Source organism: Clupea harengus, chromosome 4 (assembly GCF_900700415.2).
Source record: "Clupea harengus chromosome 4, Ch_v2.0.2, whole genome shotgun sequence".
In the NCBI taxonomy this organism is placed as follows: domain Eukaryota; kingdom Metazoa; phylum Chordata; class Actinopteri; order Clupeiformes; family Clupeidae; genus Clupea; species Clupea harengus.
The window spans coordinates 7,264,583-7,273,652 of record NC_045155.1 but is presented as its reverse complement, the minus strand read 5'-3'; the positions used below and the strand labels follow the sequence as shown (position 1 = coordinate 7,273,652).

At 44.1% G+C, this 9,070-nt stretch overlaps 1 protein-coding gene across 2 annotated transcripts; it reads left to right on the top strand.

Annotated features, from left to right (window-relative positions):
• Positions 1-78: 78 nt before the first annotated feature.
• On the top strand, positions 79-8,593 carry arhgef3l (Rho guanine nucleotide exchange factor (GEF) 3, like). Of its 2 annotated transcripts, XM_012816669.3 has the most exons (13): positions 82-593; positions 786-843; positions 1,505-1,567; positions 2,492-2,539; positions 2,651-2,758; positions 3,021-3,182; positions 3,676-3,738; positions 3,888-3,984; positions 4,074-4,150; positions 4,482-4,739; positions 5,896-6,066; positions 7,535-7,727; positions 7,967-8,593. In XM_012816669.3, the coding sequence occupies exons 1-13, from the start codon at positions 532-534 to the stop codon at positions 8,200-8,202; spliced, it is 1,596 nt and encodes a 531-aa protein (XP_012672123.1). In that variant the 5' UTR covers positions 82-531; the 3' UTR covers positions 8,203-8,593. The 2 variants fall into 2 exon arrangements, with proteins under 2 accessions (XP_031421816.1, XP_012672123.1); XM_031565956.2 differs by lacking the exon at positions 1,505-1,567 and having other exon boundaries at positions 79-593.
• Positions 8,594-9,070: the final 477 nt, after the last annotated feature.

Here is a 9,070-nt window from a genome sequence, read left to right as displayed (position 1 = left end):
AAACTTTGAGTGTAGTTGATCATGTTAGTTCTGTCCAAACAGGGAAGTGGGTCATCAGTCACAGCCTTCACTTCCTGTGTGCAGCTCACTCGAAAAGGCATATCTTCTGCCTTCTGTCAGTATACGTGTCACGGGAACATGTGACAACCTCAAAAAGATCGATGCCGCCTCAACCCCATTCAATCCTGGCTTATTGAGGCATCACTTGAATCACCCCAGTAGGGTTTGCGCCCCGCTCGTGTCAAAGGAAACAACAGGAAACTCAAGAACCTGCTCACACACAGGATGTGGGTTGTAGAGGTTGCGAGTGCTAAGAGGAAGAGAGCAGGGGGAGGGAGGGAGAGCTCGCTCTAGCTCTCAGCCGTCTGACCCTTTTTTATGAGGTGCGACAGGTGGTTTTAGTTTAGTTTTAGTCAGGATTTTTTTTCTCGTTGTCTTTTTTATTCGTAGACATGGCTCTTTAAATGTTTTTGTTCGGGATGTCGTAAATTGTATCATGGAGTCGGAGAGGCCTTGAGAGAGAAGTGAATAATGGATATTGAAGAAGAGAAGATGGAGCCTGAAGACTCTGAGACGGATGAAGCACCTTCCTGGTGAGGCCTCCTAGACTGTTACTTTTCACAAGGTTTTCACTGCTATTCAAAGTGGTCTGGTTATGCTGGTACATGCACCATAGCTTTTGGTGAATTCTGAATTTCAATAAAAAGATAAGATAATGTTGATAAATCCTTTCATTTTCAGTTAGTGAATGATCCACCTGCTAATTTTCCTTTGAATATTTCCAGGTCACCTCACCCAAGGGACCGGCTATCAGCTTGGGCCAGCTCTTCAGACTATGCAGGAGTAAGAAATACACTTTCTTTTTCCTTTACCAAGTATCTTGTCTTTGTCACAGGTATTGTGTTCTGTTTGGTAGATCCATGGGCAACTTGAGACTTATGCAAGATCCATTTTGAAGCCTTTTTGATCGCATGTTCATGCTATTAATGAAAGACCAAATGTCAAAGAAGTGGGACATGGAAAGATTTTAGACAAACAATTGATTCGAGTCATTTGACTTACACATGTGCTGTACAGATTTGGAACCCAACCCTGATGCATAGTTAACACTTATGTGGCATCACACTTCCAGTTAATAATAACTATGTGACTGACATTTTGATAGGTTAATGGCACTTGATAATCAGCTTTAAGACAATTTAAAGGTAATTTAAAACTACATGACTATCTGTACATGAACAGTCAATGGTTACATCACACTGACATGGCATCCAGCAAGTGCTACATTGTCAGTTACGCAAAATATAGCTAAAAGAAAAATGTAATAGTATTTTGTAAAAGTGTAACAATGTATGGATGCTAATTGCAGCCTCTGTCCATCACTACAGAACATTTGGAGCAGTCCTTAACGCTCCCTTGTATGAAAAACACTAGCCTGACTCTGGTCTGTCCCTGTTAAAAGGCATAGTCTCCATCAATGTCTATCTTGTGGGTTTCATTGCAGAAAAAAAGGAAACAGGACCCACACAGTGATGCAGGGAGTTTAGCAAGAGCTGCAGAGTACAATGTGAGCTGATCTCCTCACGCCTCACTGTCTTGTGAACCTCTAATACTAATTACGTGACCACAAATGATTGAGAGGAAATGATTTTCGGTGCAGTGGTGCTGTCTGTCCTAATGACAACTGTGTATGTTAACCCTGTGATTGACTGACAACTGAGCAATCATAGTCTGACTTCCACTCTATGTTGGTCTCTTGCTTCTCCTCTCGCTTATCTGTCGATGTCTTTGTAACGGAAGCTTTGTGAGGCCACAGACTTCTCTGCTTATGAATCAGGTGACTCCATGACTACATGTCAGCGACTTCTTAAAAGAGACTTTTTCTGAAAAAAAATGACCTCATCCTGGAAATATTGACCAAAGAGTCATTCATGACCAATGCCCTCTGATCATGTACATCAAGGCAACATAAAGATTGATATGGCAGTTATCGCAGAGCAACAATTTTACTCTTCAGCTTCCTGTTTCAAGACGGAAACTCAACCAATGCAGAAAATGTCTTTGGTATTTTGCTCTTTCACTTACTGGCTTTGTGATCCTCTCTCTCTCTCTCTCTCTCTCTCTCTCTCTCTCTTTCATAACCCTCTTCCTGGCTGCTTATTCTCTCACCTCATCTTACTTGTAGCTCTCTTACACTTGAGCATTGCCACAGTGCTGACACAGCGAGTGTTTGTCAGATCTGCCTTTCTCAGTAAAGCAGTTGACACATATATTGTAAATGACAGTGGTTCCTAACTCACTAACGCATTCACGTAAATCTACCCACTTCTAACACAGAACAGTTTTCGGGTGTCCGTTTTTCTTTTTCTGAAATAGCAATTACTGTTTTCTGCCGAAATCAACACCACTATTTTTAATCTGACCTTGCCACTGCTTAACTGATCTTCCTGTAAATGAGCATTTACTCATCATGCTCTGGCTTCTATGGTAGGATGAAGAGGACGCTGATATCAGTACAGACTCACTGCACGATTATGAGGTGACGTATACAGTGCCGTTGAACATAATCATTTAACTCTCCCTGTCATGTGGCGAGATATTTATTTGTCATTTATTTTGGTTTCATCTTTTTTTTTATATCATTCTGCAGGAACCCTGTAACAAAAAAGTCAAACCAATTGGAAAGGGCGCTGGACACACAGGCATCATACCACAAGTGAAAACTCCAGCACTGAAACGCCTGGGACAGTCTATACAGGTAGCCTACTGAATGGACACACATGCATCACTAACTCACACTGTTGAAAGACTGTCGTATCAGAAATAGTCAAAAGAAAATGAATGCAAGCTCTTACTTTAAATGGGTTTTCAACACACTGCAAGCACCATGCATGCATCTTCAGTTGGATAAATAGATGGAATAGTGGAATTGTCTGTGTGTGTGTGTGTGTGTCTGTGTGTGTATTGATGCTTTGTCTCACCTGTTGGTATACACCACCAACCTTGAAACCACGTCACAGAGGTCAATCAGTTTCCGGACAGAGGCACGGCCGCTGCCACCCGCCATCCGGACGCGCCAGAAGGCGTCTTCGTTTCCACGGCGTCGGAGCAGCCAGCTGTGGAGTGACACTGTGGACTGCATGACTGGGGGCCTGAGTGACAGAGAGATCAAGAGACAGGAGGTAAAAGCACAGCGAGGGGGCCCCATGGTTTCAACCACAGACCAGGGGAGAGGGGCCACTGTAGGGCACAGATGTGATAACTGGTGGAGGAAGCTCAGAATGCTTCAAGGGAACTTGCTAGAGCCATACGGAGGGACCCCAGAGGAGCTGTACTCATGGGAAGGAAAACTGTTCTATTGGCTGGAAACCCATAACTACAAATAGATGCAGTGGTCTAAAACTGGGGTTAAAGGTGGTCAGACTTCTGAATGCCTCTTTGGACTGACTTTTTTGCGTAGAACAGCTGTTGAGCTCTGCTGCCATGGTAATGAAACAGGAAGTGAGCTGGCCTTGTTCTCTATTTTGGGTTTCCCCATAGCTACAGCCTTCTCTGTGAACAGCCATTACTTCAGCAGAACTACAGAGCAGTTGTAGTTATTTATTCCTGTTTATTTTCACCACAATTGGGTGTGGTGATGTCCCTCAGTTCTAAGTGTCATGGTTCAATTTGCAGATCATCCATGAACTCACACAGGGGGAGAAACAGCTCATAGAGGACCTGAAGTTGGTCAAAAAGGTATGTGATCATCTACCTACTAAAATTACATACACACATTCATTCAGCAAAGCAACAAGGCTAACCCGCTAGCTATGGCATGATATTACTATTCTATCTCCATCCCTGAGGGATAAAGATAACAGTAACTTTGCCCTCATCGACTACAGGTTTATTACGAGCCCATGCTGAAGCTGGACATCCTGACAGAGAGCGAGTTGGGCCAGATATTTGGGACGCTTGACTCCCTCATACCTCTTCATGAAGGTACCGAGTCACTGCAGAGCAGCATACTCCAGGGCTCCCTCTAGTGGGCAGCAGTTACAGTCAGCCTTGTGGGTTCATTTCATTTGCAGATTGCCTGAGTCGCCTGGAGCGGCTGAGAGGAGCGGAGAAGACGGTGGAGGCGGTGGGGCCCACCTTGCTGCAGTGGGTGAGTGTTAACGAGGTGGAAGCTCTTAACTGAAATACCAGAGCACGCTGCCAAGACAGTCATTTTTCTTGTACCTACTTCAAAGCAAACATATATGAGTCAGTGTTACAGGTTCTTTTTACTTGCACTTCCAATAAGCTATCTCAAGTGTACTAAAGTGGCCTGTTTTTGGGTAGACGGGTACCAAAATCATGGATTTTTGAGTATTTTTATACCGTTCAAAAAGTGTCCTTAGGACAATTTTTTGCCAAAGTTTCTCACCATCCTGTCAGCCAGATGAATAGTAAGTGTCTGTGATCTTGACGCCATCTTGGTCTGTTCCTCTCCTCAGTTCCCTTGCCTGGAGGCCTACATCACCTACTGCTGCAACCAGGTGGCGGCAAAGTCGCTGCTGGACCAGAAGAAGCAGGACCGGCGTGTGGACCAGTTTCTGCAGCTGTGCCAGGCGTCCACCTTCAGCAGGAAGCTGGACCTGTGGAACTTCCTGGACCTGCCACGCAGTCGCCTGGTCAAGTACCCGCTGCTCCTCAAGGAGATCAAGAAATGCACGCCCAAAGACCACCCCGACGAGGACGCCCTACCAGACGCTGTGAGTGCTGACCAACCACCATTATGGCTGTCACAAAGTCAAACCGTTAAGACTCTGTTGTACCAGAGATCTAGGTTTGCTAATAAGCAGTGAACTCTGAATGCATTTAGCAGATACTAAAAGTCCAAAGTGACTTCTAGTATAGAGAAAAAAATGCATTGGTACATGTGCTCTCGGGGTATTGAACCCATGACATTGTTAACACCTAGCAGTTGACCTGCACAAACACAGCCAAATAACAGTATAATATTCATAATAATAAATAAACTTTATTTGTATAGCACCTTTCATACAAAACAATGCAGCTCAAAGTGCTTTAACAGTAAAGAAATTACTTGCACAAAAAAAATGACATGCACAGTGATTCAGATAAAAATAGACATAAAATAAACATGAAAACTGGGATAGAGTGCATAAAATAAAATGAACATAAAAACTGGGATAGAGTGCATAAAGAATACGTAAAATGCATAACATAAGATAGAAAATAAAACTCTGCAGAGATGTAGTTTACCTATCCCCTTACTTATCCCCATATCATCATATAATAGCATTTTACTTGAGGCTGAAGTACAAACATGTGTTTTCTGACACTTAAAAACTGAAGTTAAGTAAATTTTACTCACTTCAATGTTTACTTCTGCATTCCAGCCTAGCTCAGTGAAATCATGGGATTCTGGTGGATGCTGTAATTGTGTAATTGTTGCACAGTCCAGTCCAGTTCTAAAATGGCCTTATCACATGAAATTAGCTAAATGGCAAACACAGGAAACAGCAAAATAACAGAATACACAAGAGCATTAGTAAATGCAGTCCTTTTCACTATCCCCTCAGGAGTAAATAAATGCTCTAAATTCAGAAGCCTACATACCAAAGCGTGTGCGTGTGCCTGTGTGTGTGCGTGCGTGTGCCTGTGCGTGTGTGCGTATGTCTGTGCGTGTGCGTGTGCCTGTGCGTGTATGTGTGTGTGTGTGCCTGTGCTTGTGCGTGTGCGTGTGCGTGTGCATGTGCGTGTGCGAGACTGAGCCACTATTTCCGCTGCAGCATGCATCACTTGGGCTGAGCGCGGAACTATTGCAGGTCACGTCTCCATCTGTCCTCAACACCTACTCATCTCTCACCTCCTCTGTCTTCCTTCCTCCTCCTCCGCTCTCAGATTGACTTGATTCAGACCATTTTGTCCCAAGTGGACCGAAAGACGGGCGAGGCCGAGTGCCAGTTCTACAGGATGAGCCTGAATTACCCGGAGGACAACCAGAGAGTGCCGGAGATCCTGCGCTCCAATTTCATCTACTGCCACGGCGAGCTCAAGAGCACGAAAGGACAGGTGACTCCCGCTACTCCACTTACACTGCAGACTCATTGCAGACGAATCTCAGTTCGGAACCGGGTTCCCTATGCAGTGAATCAGTAGATAGAGAACACGAGTTTGGGCACTGAAAAGTACCCTGACATGGTAAACAATGGGACACTGTTACATCGGTAGGAAGCTCTTGTTATCCAGCATAGGCTTACCGGCCACTTCATGTGGTACACCTGTTCAACTACTCTTTAAGGCAAATATCTAATCAGACAATCACATGGCAGAAACCCAATGCAATTAGGCGTGTTGACACAGTCAAGTTCAAACCAAGCATCAGAAAGGTGATTTAAGTGACTGAACGTGGCATGGTTGTTGGTGCCAGACGAGCTGGTATGACTGGTATGCTGATCTCCTGGGATTTTCATGCACAACTGTCTCTAGGGTTTACAGAGAATCATTCGAAAAACAAAAAAAACATGCAGTGAGTGGCGGTTCTCTGGGCCGAAAATGACCTTGTTGATGGCAGAGGTGAGAGAACAATAGTCAGCCTGGTTGGAGCTGGTAGAGGGGTAACAGTAACTCAAATAACCACTTGTTACAGCCAAGGTATGCAGAAGAGTATCTCTGAGCGCACAACACATTGGACCTTGAAGTAGATGGGCTACAGCAGCAGAAAACCACACCAGGTGCCACTCCTGTCAGCAGAGAACAGGAAACTGAGGCTACAGTGGGCACGGGCTCACCCAAATTCAGACAGTAGAAGATTGGAAAAAAAGTTGCCTAGTCTGATGAATCTCGATTTCTGTTGCGACATTCAGATGGTAGGATCAGAATTTGGCGTAAACAACGCGAGAGCATGGATCCATCCTGCCTTGTATCAACAATTCAGGCTGCTGGTGGTGGTGTAATGGTGTGGGGGATATTTTCTTGGCACAATTTGGGCCCATTAGTACTAATTGAGTATTATTTAAGTATTGAGTATTGTTAGCTACCATGCCCATCCCTTTATGACCACAGTGTACCCATCTTCTAATGGCTACTTTCAGCAGCATAACGTGCCATGTCACAAAGCTCATGCAATCTCAGAGTTCATTGTACTCAAACGGCCCCCACAGTCATCAGCTGTCAATCAAATAGAGCACCTTTGGGATGTGGTGGGACGGGACATTCGCATCATGAAGGTGCTGCCCACAAATCTGCAGCAACTGTGTGATGCTATCATCTCAGTGTGGACCAAAGTCTCTGAGAAATGCTTCCAGAACCTTGTTGAATCTGTGCCACGAATAATTAGGGCAGCTCTGAAGGCCAAAGGAGGTAGTAGCAAGGTGCCATGTGACAAAACAAGTGGCCAGTGAGACTTTACTGTGCTAAAAAGTGCTAAAAAAGAACAACCTGTATTCATATACACAGAAGCAAATGTAGTTCCACAAGCACGGATCGTATTATGATGTTCAAAAATGTTTTAACATTGCGTTATAATTCATGTTTCCAGAAGCTGTATGTTTTCCTGTTTGAGCTGGTGCTGGTGCTGACCAGACCTGTGGTGTCAGACAGAGAGGGCATGGCCCAGTTTCAGGTCTACCGCCAACCCCTCCCCGCAGCGCATCTCCTGCTTGAAGACATCCCGGACGGAGATGCTGGGAGCTCCGGATCATTCCGTGGGGCCTTCACTGGGAATGACAAAGGTAAAGAGAGAATCGGCATGGTAGGGCAAAGAAAACCATAATATAACTTGTCATCTTGAGACTAAACTAATGGAGTAATACTCTGATTGAAGCCAACAACATTCTGGTCGAAGCCAACAACATTTCTAATAAAAATCCATCTGAATAACAACATATAAGCTCTGAATGACATGAAATGTCTTAATAAAACAGTTTGCAGAGATTTCACTCTCCTCCTTTCTCTTGTCGCCATCCCTCAGTGAAGAACTGTTTCAGAGTGAGCAGCAGAGGGCGCTCTAAGGCACAGTCCCACAGCCTCCAGGCCAACGACTCTTTCAACAAGCAGCAGTGGATCTCCTGTCTCCGCCAGGCAATGGTCCAAACACGGGACAGCGTGGCTCTCACCAGCCAATCGCCTCGCTTCTCCCCGAACCCTGACCTGTGTCACATAGCTGAACTGAACCTGAACTCAGACGTGGAAATGATTGGTCAATAGATCTCTATAGGCAAGCTTGTCACTGAACATGAAGTGATTCACATGGAACATTTTCTTGTACATGCAGTGATCATTTTACCCACCCCCAGAAACCTGGGCCACTTTTCAAAAACTGTATGAACTTTCCCCGGATGTCCCTCAGCAGGAGAATGAATCATGCTGGATGTAGCGTACTGGAGGAGATAAGAGGTCGTTTTCAGAAGCCTATGATACATTAGATGACGAATGTAATTGTATGTGATTGATTGTGTGATATTTTACCCACCGGAGCATTGTATTATTTGAAAATCTATCTATCTATCTAAATTGCTTACACATGCATACAATCGAAATACTCTTTATAACATTTTATAAAATAAATAAACTGACATAATTGCTGTCTTCAGTTCCACCTCTGTCATGAAAAATACTTAGTATGACCACCTATGTAACAGTATGAATTCATCCACAATTGAGAAATTATTTTATAATCCCTAATTAATAATCACTAATGAATAAATCCGTCCCAGAAATGACCAAGTCTGGTAATAAATGGAGATGTGGCACCCAGTTGCACTCAAGTTTATTTTGGTCAGGACTCCCTATTGACTGCCTAGTGCTGTAGATGCTGAGAGAAGAGCTTTAACGTGTCCTGAATTAGGAAAAACCGATATACTGTTAAATGTCCCACAGAGAGTTGCAGATTTTTTACGGATGCACATACACACACACACACACAGACAGACAGACAGACAGACAGACACACTCACAGGTCAGAGCAGAAGTCACTTTAAGTGACCATACATAGTTTTCTCCTATCAGTAAACGGTGATAGCCAAAAAAAGACTTGCAATTCAAATGGCTTTTAATGGATCTGTGGATCTGTGGC

What these genes read in the sequence shown, in the direction of transcription:
- arhgef3l (XM_012816669.3), top strand. Translation starts at nt 532, where the DNA reads ATGGATATTGAAGAAGAGAAGATGGAGCCTGAAGACTCTGAGACGGAT. An exon ending in GCCTGGGACAGTCTATACAG is followed by an intron (nt 2,759 to 3,020) that starts GTAGCCTACTGA and finishes ACCACGTCACAG; the next exon opens with AGGTCAATCAGTTTCCGGAC. An exon ending in CCTCATACCTCTTCATGAAG is followed by an intron (nt 3,985 to 4,073) that starts GTACCGAGTCAC and finishes TTTCATTTGCAG; the next exon opens with ATTGCCTGAGTCGCCTGGAG.